At 42.0% G+C, this 14402-nt stretch overlaps 1 protein-coding gene across 3 annotated transcripts in view; it reads left to right on the top strand.

Annotated features, from left to right (window-relative positions):
• The first annotated feature begins 653 nt into the window (after positions 1-653).
• The window catches only part of morf4l1 (mortality factor 4 like 1), an 82171-nt gene continuing 68422 nt past the window's right edge, over positions 654-14402 (top strand). The window contains exons 1-3 of one of the 3 annotated variants that reach the window (XM_063066200.1): positions 654-875; positions 2070-2142; positions 5375-5421. In XM_063066200.1, the coding sequence (XP_062922270.1) occupies positions 2076-2142; positions 5375-5421 (114 nt within the window). In that variant the 5' untranslated portion in view covers positions 654-875; positions 2070-2075. The remainder of the gene's footprint in view (positions 876-2069; positions 2143-5374; positions 5422-14402) is intronic. The other 2 variants (XM_063066199.1, XM_063066201.1) reach the window with 2 other exon arrangements.

Genomic DNA, 14402 nt, shown 5'->3' with positions numbered 1-14402 from the left:
TACTGCTGCCACAAAACAATAGATTTTACAAAATGCTGAAGGAACTCAGGTCAGGCAGCATCTATGGAGAGAAATAAAGTTGACATTTTGGGCCTTATTAGGATGCTGAGTTCCTCCAGTATTTTGTGTTTGTTTTCTGAATTTTCAGAATTTCGTGCAGGGTATTTCATTCATCTGGATCTCTGCGTATACCCCAATCCCCCAGCAAGAAATACCCTGCTACAGCAATGCAAAGATACATCCCTGCTTTAAAAATAAGGTGAAAACCTTTTCTTTTAGATTCAGGTTTGTTGTTCTGGTGTTTGTCAACAATTTTCACGTTACATTAAATCTGATTCATGATTTTGATGCACAAAGACGAGAAAACCTGCAATGCTGTAAACCCAAAGCAACACACACAAAATGCTGGAGGAACTCAGCAGGCCAGGTAGTATCTGTGGAAAAGAGTAAACAGTCGTCGTTTCGGGCCTAGACCCTTCATCAGGACTGTCCTGCCTGCTGGGTTCCTCCAGCATCCTGTATGTGTTGTGTGTCTTGATTTTGATGTCTTGCATCCAGTAGGTTGTTTCTATAAATGGAACTACATCTCCCAAGGCGCATCGGGGCCGCCGCGCTAGCGCAATGCCACATATGATCCGCGCTGACGTCATTTCGCTCGCGTGCCGCGTCGAGCGGAGGACTCCCCTCTCCCCCTTCTTGTCACCCGCGCGGCGTCGTGTTGTTCGGTGGCTGTGCGTAACCTGGCGGCGGGGCGAGACCGGACCGCGATTATGGTCGGGGCAGAGAAGGGCTGGACAGGCAGTCGGATTTAGCACCGAAGACGTGGCTTGACTTGATGGCTCCGAAACCGGACCCGAGACCCAAGTTTCAAGAAGGTGAGGCCCGCCGTGCGGGGGAACGTCTGCTCGGGGGGGAAACATGGCGCCTAGGCCGACCGCCCCCCTCCCCCTGCGCGCATGCGCAAGACGCAGCCTGCCCAGGCAGCGGGGCTAGGAGGCGCCTGAATGGAGGCTGGTTGCATCCTTAATGTAAGCACATTGCAGGCTTTCCCTTCAATCAGCATTGCTGGCTTGCAGAAAACAGGGGTAAACCCGTGCAGGGTATTTCATTCACCTGGTTCTCTGCGTATACCCCAGTCCCCCAGCAAGAAATACCCTGCTACAGCAATGCAAAAATACATCCCTGCTTTAAAAATAAGGTGAAACCCTTTTCTTCTAGATTCAGGTTTGTGAATATTTTCATTTCAGGATTGCAAATAGTTTTTAATTGATATATGCCATGCATCAGTGCAGTAATAGATTTTTGCTTAAAGCTGGAAAACTTGTAAAATATTTTGTTTTCTCAGTTCATTTTTGTTTTGGAGATTATAAATAGCTTGATTTAAAAATAACTTTACAATTGGTTCCTCTGCATGTTCTGGATTTTAACTTGCAATACACTGAGGAAATGGCTTAAATTAGCCCCATGCACATTCCTGTGTATGTATGTTGCAAATATAAAGTAATCTGGATTAACAGGTTTGTATGACCAGATTGATTAGAATAATCTTATGTTTACAGCAGTTAGGAATTGAGTTTGCATGTTCCCACATTTGAGTACTTCAACCCAGGATTCCTTCTTGGAGAAAAGCTGGAATTCTGGGAGCATCTTACAGGGGTCCCCAACCTTTTTATGCCATGGACTCTGTCCATTAACCAAGGGATCCATGGACCCCAGATTGGGAACCTTTGTTCTAATACTATAGAACTGCCCTCCCTCAATTTTCTAACAGTGTAAATAAGTGTGACAAATGTGGGAAGGCTTAGAATTGTAATTTTTATATTGCATGATTGTTAAAGGGGAGGTAATATTAGAGCAAAGTTGAGGTCGAGATTGTGTTGCTGCTTTATGCTGGCTGTGTCTGTGTTAGCTCTTCAATTATGTAAAGTAAAATTAAACTATAGAAATACACAGCAAGTCCATTAGCAGCTGTAAAGATAGCTTAACATTTCCGGTGTAGACCCTGTGTCAGAACAGTTCTGACAAAGAGTCTACATCTGAAACGGCCTGTATTTTCTTATATTTTTCAGGTGCTGATGGACTTGCTGTCTTTTAATAAAACAGAATATGCTGGAATCAGTCAGCATCTTTGGAGAGAGGAAGGTAGGGTTAAATTTAAGATCGATGGCATTTTGTCAGAACTGAAAGATATGAGACGCTTTTTGAATTCAGATGTTTGACTAAGTGAGAAGCAGTTTGGGGAAATTAATTTGGTCATACCAATCAGGTCAGGAAGCAGAAAGGTGCAGACCTGAGCTGTTGCTACATTGCAGATGGTGGCATTATGTAATTAGTGTGCTGCATTTACATGGGAACCTACCAATTAAGTGTGTGCTTGGAAATTTTGCATGATGGCAGTGATTTTTTTAAAAAAGTCACTGAACAAGAGCAAACCTATGTTGATAAAGGCATTTATAAGCAATTTGGCACCAAAAATCGTTTCACAACCTGTTAGTACTTTAAAAATATGAATACTTAAGATTTAAAAAATATTATAGCCAGTTTGGTCATGAGAAGATCCTGCAGACAAGCAGTCATGTAGTCAAATTTTTATTGATTGAGGATGCTGGGAAACTATAAAGATTAGCTTTAATTGTCACATGTGCATCAAAACATACCGTGAAATGCATCAAATTAAGTCAGTGAGGATTGTGCTGGGGGCAGCCTACAAGTGTCACCACGCTTCTGGCGCCAACGTAGCATGCCCACATCTTATCCTAATCTGAAAGTGGGAGGAAACCCACACAGTCATGAGGAGAGTATACAAATTCCTCACAGACAGCGACGGGAATCAATCCTTAGTTGGTGCTTGCTGGTGTTATAAAGCAATTGCGCTATTATGCTACTGTGACACCCATACTGTGTGCTTTGTGCTGCTGAGTGTAATAAGATAATGAACAAGTAGTCCTGCACCATGATTGTTGATCCAGTGTTCAGTACAGTTGTCTGCAGCAGGCCAAGCAGCATCTGTAGGAGAAGGTGCAGTCGACGTTTCAGGCCGAGACCCTTCGTCAGGAGGGCTGACGAAGGGTCTCGGCTTGAAACGTCGACTGCACCTCTTCCTACAGATGCTGCTTGGCCTGCTGCGTTCACCAGCAACTTTGTGTGTTGCTTGAATTTCCAGCATCTGCAGAATTCCTGTTGTTTCAGTACAGTTGTATGGTTCAATAACTTGAGATCTAATTTTCTACCCATCTGGTGCACTAATTTCCTTCAAGAAATGTGGTCGAATCGTGACTTTTCCTGGTGTGCTAAACCTCTATCATCTTCATCAATTTAGGTGTAGATAGGAATTAATGTCAGTCTTGCCCGTGGTTGAGCCCATAAATAAAACTCACCTAAATCTCCTCATCTGCAATTTCACTGTTGCCTGCCCTGAGGTGGTGGCCTAGACTATGTGGTTAGTTCTGGACAGCATGTCTTGAAACCAAAGCTTGCTTTTTGACATGAGCAATGGAAGTAGTAAGCTTTAACCGTTGCCTAAATACATCTAACTAGGCAATGCAACATTTTTGTGTATCAGTCTGCTTTGAAATAGCTGGCTGTTTGTGTGCAAGATCAGAGTAATGCTGCTAATTCGTCACTTGTGCCAGACATGGAAAACTGTGAGGTAATCTGATTTAAAGGCAGCATCCATCATTAAGGACCACCATCACCCAGGACGTGTCCTCTTCTCATTGCTACCATCAAGGAGGACACACAGTTGGCACTTTAGGAACAGATTCTTACCCTCCGCCATCAGATTTCTGAATGGGCAATGATCCTGTGAACACTACCTCATTATTTCTTTTCTTTTTTGTTCTCTTTTTGCATGACCTATTAAATTTAGTTTTCTTGTGTATTGTGATTTATAGATTTTTGATTATTTATTGCAATGCCACAAAACAGCTTATTTCACGACATATGCCAGTGATATTAAATTTGATTCCGATTTAAATTAATTTCTTTCCTAAGACTTGTGTTCGATCAGACCCAGATTTTCCAGCTGACTACAGGGATTTGTTTTTAAGCCTTTGGATTTTGGCATGAAATATTCTTTTGACTGAGTACGCCTAGTCCTTGTGCACCTCCTTGGAGCTACAGGCTACAGGCTGTGTCTGTAAAGGTGCAGGCTTGTGTCCAACTGTTGAAGTCAACATATTGAATCTCTGGAATACTGTATAATGGCTGCTGCTTGATATGCAGCATGCACTGCCCTGGCCAGTAATTATCACTCTGCCTGCATTTTCTTAAAAATAAATTATCTGGTAATATTGCATTGCTGTCTATGGAAACTTGCTTTGCACAAAATGGCCACTGAGTTTGGGGTTTTCAAGGCTTTGTTATCTTTGCAATTTTTTTTTGTCTTTGCAGTCTTCTTCTGAAATCAATTCAGTGGTTTTTACTTCTGATTTGGCATTTGAAGTTAGACAGTGCAGTAGCATTGCTACATTCCCACTCTATCCAAAAGAGTTGACTTGTTCTCATGTATTACTTCTTGAGAGTCTCTCCAGTCACCTCTGCAATGTTCCCCAAGTCCGTGTTAAGGGAAATGTGCTATTAATGAACACACATAACTAAGGGACACTAATTTAGTACAAACAGTTTTGGACATTATCTCCTCCATTTTACTGAGAGAACTTGCAAGGATAACGAGTGGTGATTAACCACAAATGAAGAGACAAAATTTGCTCAATGTCTGTTAATTCAAAATTATAATTGCTGGGAAAATACTCAGTCATGCAGTAAATTCAATTCAGTAAAACTTCTGGGGAATTTAGTTTGTTAAATTCAAATAAAGCAAGTTTAATCTGTGAGTACCAATTAAGTAAAAGGAAACATGCATTTTTCTGAGATTTGAGTTTGGGAAAGGACAGGAAGTTTCTATTCTAATTTCTGAATTAGGTAACCTGGAATATAACTATCATGCAAGGAAAAATTTGAAACACAAACATTAATTTATTCTAGAGCAGGGATTCGCACCTTTTAAACGCCATGGACCCCAGGCTGGGAACCCCTGTTCGGGAACCCCTGTTCTGGAGTAATACACAACAAATACTAGAGGGACTCAGTGGGTCAGGCAGCATTTATGGAAATGAGTAAAGAGTCATCAGGACTGGAAAGGAAGGGGGAACTCCTTTCTGAAGGATCTTGACCCGAAACGTTGACTGCTTCCACAGATGCTCCCTGAACTGCTGAGTTCCTCCAGCATTTTGTGTGTGTTGCACTGATTTCCAACATTTGCAGAACCTCTTGTGTTTATTCATTTATTCTAACCATAGTGAACATTTTACTGTAATTGTATCCGAACCATTGTAAACCTTGCCTGAAGAATCATTGTTTCTTTTGATTTTAGGTGAACGTGTCTTGTGTTTCCATGGGCCTTTGCTTTACGAGGCTAAGGTATGTGCTATAGAAACTATTGTAAAGGTTTTTCAGTTTATTGGAATGTATGTTTATTATTTATGACTGACTTTAGTCAAAATGCTCTTGCAAATATGAATCATGTTCTGTTTCTAATCATTGTTTCTCCAGCAAACTAGCATATCTCTGGAAATTGGTCTGAAATCCATTGCACATTTTCTGGTGAAAAAACAAGAGAACAGATGGGAAATTATTGGCAGCATACAGATTTTATTTTATTTATTGTATATTTATCGAGGATTAGCACTGGACAGGCCCTTGCAGCCCTTTGATCCATGCTGTGCAGCATCTCTAGATTTAACTCAAGCCTAATTGCAGGACAGTTTACAATGACCAATTAACTTACCAACCAGTATGTCTTTGGATTGTGGGAGGAAACTGGAGCACCCGGAGAAAACCCATGTATTCCACAGGAAGGATGTACAGAGACTCTTTATAGATGACATCAGTATTGAACTCTGATGCCCCAAGCTGTAATAGCATTGTACTAACTGCTACGTTACTGAGGTTCAGATTTGAACTCTGACACCCGGACCTGTAATAGTGTTGCACTAACTGCTGCGTGCCATGGTGAAAACGCTAGAGAATAAATCAGAAATTATTGGAAGTGTACAGATTTATTTTCCTGTACGTAGAGTAGGAATGATAGTGTTTCACAATGGATTCATCAAAATTTAAAAAATGGTTTTCATAGCAATTTCTTTTTGTATATTAGCAGCATGTGCGTCATTTTCTAAATTTGCATTGCTAGGTTTTTTTAAGAAACTCAACGCAAGATTTCTGTCACGTACAAGATGTTTAATAAGGAGCCAGAGATTACTTTGGACTAGTAGTTGAGGGTGGAACAGTTGAGTCGTGGTAATTATGGAGCAGAATTGGGCCATTCAGCTCATCAAATCTGCTCTACAATTTCATCACTGACCGACTTTCCCTCTCAACCTCTCTTTCCTGTCTTCCTTCTGTAACATAGAAACACAGAAAACCTACAGCACAATATAGGCCCTTCTGCCCACAAAGCTGTGCTGAACATGTCCTTACCTTAGAAATTACCTGCAGGCTAGCGGAGGGAAGGAGCGCCTTACAGCTCCTTTGGTAGAGACGTAGCCCCACCATGCCTTCTAACCAAAGATTAGCAGAAAGAAAAGTCCATCTGAAGGGTTATGGTGGAGTATTGAGTGGACAACTAAAGACACACACTTCAAAAATAAATTGGTTTACTGATGAATTGTCAGTGAAAAAGTATTTGGGTTGGATAGTAAGTCGGGGAAGAAATTAATGCATTTGGCAAGAACTATTGATGAAGAACTTCTGAATTAAAAACTAGCTTTCATGTGGATGATATGTAATCTCTTGATTCATTCACCAATTGTTGACTGCTTAATCTCTTCCCTTTGACATTGGTATAGTGGGAATTAACACCATGCACTATATGTAATTTATTAACTTTTGTGATACCATCCAGCATCCATTACTGCTATCAGACAAAATCCACTGTCTTCCACACTACACAGTGTGATGTGTTTCTGCACATCTTAGTTGAAATCGTGTAACTGAACAGACCTTGGTGTCACCGACTTCTCGAGGATTTAAGGTAGACAAAATTGATCTTGCCTGAGCAATCTGTATCTGACTGAGTATGGGGCAAGGAAAGCCCATCACAAAGTGCATTCTCTAGCTACTGATATAATTTACCCTGGAGTACCCATCATTGAGGTTGAACCTGCTACGTTTGATATGTGTTAATGTAACCCCAACTGCTTTTCAGGAGTGTTACTGTGCAATATTTGAGGCTGTGGTAGAAGAAAATGTGAGGATAGGTTGATGAAAGCTCAATCAGGTTGAGTAGTGGAGCACCATGGCCTTGGGGTGGTCTGTGCTCAGAACTGTGTGAAAGAGTTATAGAACACAGATTTAAGACTCTGATAGAGTTGAAAGCAGACTGTTTACCAATATTATTTGAGCTGCTGTTTGGGAATGAGGGTGATATTCATCTTCAAGTTTGTCGTCATAGGTATTCTTAAACAGGATATAAATGACATGAAAATTAACTTTTTGCAACTGCACACATGAACTTTACATGCTTACACTTAAATTAGCGTAATTTAATGAATGCCGTTGGTTGAGCTTGGATGGTAGTATCTTGTTGTATTGAAGGGCATTTCCATAATTACCCTGGAGGACACCAGACATCTATCTACTGTGTCTGGTGCTCCCAGTGTGGCCTTCTGTATATCGGTGAGGCCTGACGTAGATTGGGAGGCTGTTTCGCCAAGCACCTACACTCCGTTCTCCAGAAGAAGAGGGATCTCCCAGTGGCTGCCTATTTTAATTCCACTTCCCATTCCCATTCCGGTATGTCAATCCATGGCCTCCTGGACTGTCACGATGAGGCCACACTGATATTGGAGGAATGACACCTGGGTAGCTACCGACCTGATCGCATGAACATCCGGTAATGCCCTCCCCTTCACATTCCCCATCCCCTTTCCATCTCTCACCTTATCTCCCTGCTTGCCCATTGCCTCCCTCTGGTGCTCCTCCCGCCTTTTCTTTCTTCTGTTCTCTCCTATTGGACTCTTCCTTATCCAGCCCAGTTTCTCTTTCACCAATCAACTTCCCAGCTCTCTACTTCATCCCTTCCCCTCCTGGTTTCACCTCATGTTCCTCTCTCCCCTTCCCTCCACCTTTTAAATCTACTCATCTTTTTTTCCTCTCCAGTCCTGCTGAAGGGTCTTGGCCTGAAACATTGACTGTACTTTTTTTCCGTAGATGCTGCCTGGCCTGCTGAGTTCCTCCAGCATTTTTGTGTGTTGCTTGGATTTCCAGCATTTGCAGATTTTCTCTTGTTTGTCCCTGCCCAATTCTATTGTCACTCTTTTGCCCCATCTATTGAAGCTGCAGTCTTTGTTACATTCGTTTAACCAGTTCTGGAGGTATTCTGCTTGTGTACCCAGTGCAAGACCAAAGAGCTACTTGTGAGACGTTGCCATTCAAATGATGGCTGTTTAATTTCACACAGCAAGCAATTCAACTTTTTCCAAATGCGTGTTGATTTGTTCAAAGAAGCTGTTCATTGCATCAGCTGATCATTTCATAAAGGGACCTTAACTCCTGTGTTTTGGTGGATTTCTGAAGTCACGTTGCAAAAGCAGTGTTCTCAGTCAGCTCCTGGGTTTAGCTGTGCAGAGGTCATAGTACTTGTCTGATGAATTAGAAAAGAACACTTGGATTATCCCTAAGGACTAAACTTCCCTTTTGAAATTAACTTTTAATTTCCATAAGGATGAATGTGATGTCCTGCTGCTGCCTGTAAGGAGTTTGTATGTTCTCCTCATGACTATGGGTTTCCTCTGGGTACGCTAGTCTCCACCCACAGTCCAAAGTTGTACTGGTTGGTGGGCTAATTGGTCATTGGAAGTTGTCCTGTGGTTAGGCTAGGATTAAATCGGGGGATTGCTGGGCGGTGTGGTTCAAGGGCTGGAGGGGGCCTATTCTGCACTGTACCTCCATAGCCAAATATTAGGTGCACACCAAGGTAAGTACTATCTCCAGTTTTAGGTTATAGAAACATAGAAAATAGGTGCAGGAGTAGGCCATTCGGCCCTTCGAGCCTGCACTGCCATTTATTATGATCATGGCTGATCATCCAACTCAGAACCCTGCCCTAGCCTTCCCTCCATACCCCCTGACCCCTGTAGCCACAAGGGCCATATCTAACTCCCTCTTAAACATAGCCAATGAACTGGCCTCAACAGTTTCCTGTGGCAGAGAATTCCACAGATTCACCACTCTCTGTGTGGAGAAGATTTTCCTAATCTCGGTCCTAAAAGGCTTCCCTTCTATCCTCAAACGGTGACCACTCGTTCTGGACTTCCCCAACATCGGGAACAATCTTCCTGCATCTAGCCTGTCCAATCCCTTTAGGATCTTGTACGTTTCAATCAGATCCCCCCTCAATCTTCTAAATTCCAACGAGTACAAGCCCAGTTCATCCAGTCTTTCTTCATATGAAAGTCCTGCCATCCCAGGAATCAATCTGGTGAACCTTCTTTGTACTCCCTCTATGGCAAAGATGTCTTTCCTCAGATTAGGGGACCAAAACTGCACACAATACTCCAGGTGTGGTCTCACCAAGGCCTTGTACAACTGCAGTAGTACCTCCCTGCTCCTGTACTCGAATCCTCTCGCTATAAATGCCAGCATACCATTCGCCTTTTTCACCGCCTGCTGTACCTGCATGCCCACTTTCAATGACTGGTGTATAATGACACCCAGGTCTCGTTGCACCTCCCCTTTTCCTAATCGGCCACCATTCAGATAATAATCTGTTTTCCTATTTTTGCCACCAAAGTGGATAACTTCACATTTATCCACATTAAATTGCATCTGCCATGAGTTTGCCCACTCACCCAACCTATCCAAGTCACCCTGCATCCTCTTAGCATCCTCCTCACTGCTAACACTGCCACCCAGCTTCGTGTCATCCGCAAACTTGGAGATGCTGCATTTAATTCCCTCATCCAAGTCATTAATATATATTGTAAACAACTGGGGTCCCAGCACTGAGCCTTGCGGTACCCCACTAGTCACCGCCTGCCATTCTGAAAAGGTCCCGTTTATTCCCACTCTTTGCTTCCTGTCTGCTAACCGCTCCTCCACCCACACCAATACCTTACCCCCAATACCGTGTGCTTTAAGTTTGCACACTAATCTCCTGTGTGGGACCTTGTCAAAAGCCTTTTGAAAATCCAAATATACCACATCCACTGGTTCTCCCCTATCCACTCTACTAGTTACATCCTCAAAAAATTCTATGAGATTCGTCAGACATGATTTTCCTTTCACAAATCCATGCTGACTTTGTCCGATCATTTCACCGCTTTCCAAATGTGCTGTTATCACATCCTTGATAACTGACTCCAGCAGTTTCCCCACCACCGACGTTAGGCTAACCGGTCTATAATTCCACGGTTTCTCTCTCCCTCCTTTTTTAAAAAGTGGGGTTACATTAGCCACCCTCCAATCCTCAGGAGCTAGCCCAGAATCTAACGAGTTTTGAAAAATTATCACTAATGCATCCACTATTTCTTGGGCTACTTCTTTAAGCACTCTAGGATGCAGACCATCTGGCCCTGGGGATTTATCTGCCTTCAATCCCTTCAATTTACCTAACACCACTTCCCTACTAACATGTATTTCGCTCAGTTCCTCCATCTCACTGGACCCTCTGTCCCTTACTATTTCTGGAAGATTATTTATGTCCTCCTTAGTGAAGACAGAACCAAAGTAATTATTCAATTGGTCTGCCATGTCCTTGCTCCCCATAATCAATTCACCTGTTTCTGTCTGCAGGGGACCTACATTTGTCTTTACCAGTCTTTTCCTTTTTACATATCTATAAAAGCTTTTACAGTCTGTTTTTATGTTCCCTGCCAGTTTTCTCTCATAATCTTTTTTCCCCTTCCTAATTAAGCCCTTTGTCCTCCTCTGCTGAACTCTGAATTTCTCCCAGTCCTCAGGTGAACCACTTTCTCTGGCTAATTTGTATGCTTCTTCTTTGGAATTGATACTATCCCTAATTTCTCTTGTCAGCCACGGGTGCACTACCTTCCTTGATTTATTCTTTTGCCAAACTGGGATGAACAATTGTTGTAGTTCATTTATAGTATAGAATTCTTTTATTCTTTTATAGAATTTATGTAATTCTTTTATAGAAATGAGCATATCAGAAGTAAGCGTTATAATTAGATTAATCTCTTAACCCTTTTAGTGTTCATTGAGCGTATTTGAAGTAGGGGCAATGGAATCTCAGAGGTTCACGTCCTCTACAACGAATGTACTTGAAGCTTCAGTGTGTACCATCTACAAAATAGTATGGTATACCATAGTATCTAGGCTACTGCAAGTCTTTGCAGGTTTCTGCAGCTATTGAAGATGTGTTATCTAAACAAAACATTGCTTTAGTTAAAAACCTGCAAAGCTTAACAATTAGTCCTACTTTGCTACCCTGAGAATTCAGCCTTCAGATGTTATACATTTGAGATATCCTGGTGTTATAACACTTTAAGAAGATTTTTCCTCAATGATAAAGCTTTTCTTGCTGAGCATTTTGCCCTGTGTGTCTATTCACACTCAATTCTGAACTGTGTATCAGGTAAAGATTACCAGACTGGCAGGAAAAGATTCAAGGATGTTCTGAAAGCCTCATTGGGAGAAAAGGAGTACTGTAATATTTGGTATGGCATTGAGAACCTCAAATCCATACCCAAAGCTAAGAGAAGTCCTGTGTAAAGGGTGGAAAGTATGTACTAGAACCCGAGCTGCCTGGCTAGTTATACATTTCCTGCCCTAACTTTGGAAAAGTCACAGTTCACCCAGAACACTCCTAAGACACCTCAACTTGCAGAACTGAAATCAAAGCAAGTTATTAATCTCAAGAAATGCCTGATAAAAAAAATCTGAGTAAATGCATCCCCTTTCAAATGAATAGAATGTATTTGTAGTGCAGATAGAGATTAGAAGGTATGACGTGGGCATCATTGAGTCATGGCTGAAAGAAGATTACAGCTGGGAGCTGAACATCCAAGGATACATATTGTATCAAAAGGACAGGCAGGTAGTCAGAGGGGGTGAGGTTGCTCTTGGTAAAAACTGAAGTCAAACCCTTAGAAAGAGGTGACATAGGATCAGAAGGTGTAGAAACCATGTGAATAGAGTCAAGAAACTGCAAAGGTAAAAAAGACCCTGATGGAAGTTATATACAGGCCTCTGAACAGTAGTCAGAGTATGGGATATAAATTATAACAGGAAATAGAAAAGGCATGTAAAAAGGGCACTTTTATGATAGTTATGAGGTTGTCAGTATGCAGCTAGATTGGGAGAATCAGTTTGGTGCTGGATCCCAAGAGAGGGAACTTGTAGAATGCCTACAAGATGGCTTTTTAGAGCAGTTTGTGGTTGACCCCATCAGGGGAAAGACAAATCTGGATTGGGTGTTGTGCAGTGAACAAGATTTGAGCAGGGAGCTTAGGGTAAATGAACCCTTCAGAGGTAGTGATCATAATATGCTGGAATTCACCCTGCAGTTTGAGAGGGAGAAGATTCATCAATATTACAGTACAGTGATGGAAATTACAGAGGCACGAGAGAGGGGCTGGCCTAAATTGATTGGAAGGGGACACTAGTAGGGATGACGGCAGAACAGCAATGGTTTTTGGAGAAATTTGGAAGGTGCAGGATAGGTGCAGTCCAAAGAGGAAGTATTCTAAAGGCAGGACTGGGCAACTGTGGCTGACAAGGGAAGTCAAAGACAGCATAAAAGAAAAAGTGAGGGCATATAATATGGAAAAAATAGTGGGAAGTTAGAGGATTGAGATGCTTTTCAAAAACCAAAAGAAGGCAACTTTAAAAAAAAATTTGGGGGGGGAGAGGTGAAATATGATGGTAAGCTAGCCAACAGTGTCAGAGGATACTAAAAGAGTGTCAAGGGGCAGAAATGATTGCAGTTGCAATGCTATGGAGAAGGTGCTTGGGAAGCTGTAAGGTCTGAAGGTGGGTAAGTCACCTGGACCAGGTGGACTACACCCCAGGGTCCTGAAGGACGTAGCTGAAGAGATTGTGGAGGCATTAGTAACAAACCTTCAAGGATCACTAGATTCTGAAATGGTTCCAAAGGAATGGAAAATTGCAAATATTAGTCTGTTCTTTAAAAAGGGAGGAAGGCAGAAGAAATAAATTGTAGGCCAATTAACAACTTCAGTGGTCCAGAGGATGTTGGAGTCAGGATATTTGGAGGCACATGATAAAGCAGGCCAAAGTCAACATGGTTTCCTTAAGGGAAAATCTTGCCTGACATATCTGTTGGAATTATTTGAGGAAATAACAAGCAGGATAGATAAAGGAGAGTGTCACGTTGTTTATTTGGATTTTCAGAAGGTCTTTGACAAGGTTGTGCTCATGAGGGTCCTGAACAAGAAAAGAGCCTATGGTGCTACAGGAAAGTTATTAACATGGATAGATGATTGGCTGACTGGCAGGAGGCAAAGAGTGGGAATTAAAGGGGGCCATTTCTGGTTATCTGCTGGTGATTTGTGGTGTACTGCAGAGGTTGATGTTGAGACCGCTTCTTTTCACAATATATGTGAAAGATTTGGATGACAGAATTGATAGCTTTGTGGCCAAGTTTGTGGATGATACCAAGATGGGTGGAGGGATAGGGAGTATTAACGGAGCAGGGAGCCTGCAGAAGGACAGATTCGGAGAATAGGCAAAGAAGTGCCAGATGGAATATAATGTAGGGAAGAGCATGTTATGTACTTTGGTAGAAGGAATAAAGGTATGAACTATTTTCTAACCTGGGAGAAAATTCAAAAATTGGGTGCAAATGGACTTGGGGAATCTTGCGCAAGGACTCCCAAAGATTAACTAGCAGGTTAAGTCGATGGTAAGGAAGGCAAATGAAATGTTAGGATTCATTTCAAGAGGTTAAAATATAAGGACAAGAATGTACTGGGGCTTTATAAGGTATTGGTCATACCACACTTGGAGTATTGTGAGCAGTTTTAGGTCCTTTATATATGAAAAAATGTGCTGTATTGGAGGAGGTCCAGGGGAGGTTTATGAGAATGATTCTAGAAATGAAAGGGTTAAAATGAGCATTTGATGGCTCTGGGCCTGTATTCGCTGGAGTTTAGAAGAATGAGAGGGGATCTCATTGAAACCTATTACATATTGAAAGGTTGGGATAAAGTGGATGTGGAGAGGATGTTTCCTATAGTGGGGGAGTCTAGGACTAGTGGGTACAGTGGCAGAATTGAGGGACATTTATTTAGAACAGGGATAAGGAAAAATTTATTTTGCCAGAGGGTGGTGAATCTGTGGAATTCATTGCTACGGATGGCTGTGGAGGCCTACTCATTGTATGTATTTAAAGTGGAGGTTGATTGGTTCTTGATTAATCA

Source organism: Mobula hypostoma, chromosome 13 (genome assembly GCF_963921235.1).
Source record: "Mobula hypostoma chromosome 13, sMobHyp1.1, whole genome shotgun sequence".
Classification (NCBI taxonomy): Eukaryota; Metazoa; Chordata; class Chondrichthyes; order Myliobatiformes; family Myliobatidae; genus Mobula; species Mobula hypostoma.
The sequence above is the reverse complement of the archived record's forward strand: the minus strand, read 5'-3'. Positions and strand labels throughout refer to the sequence as shown.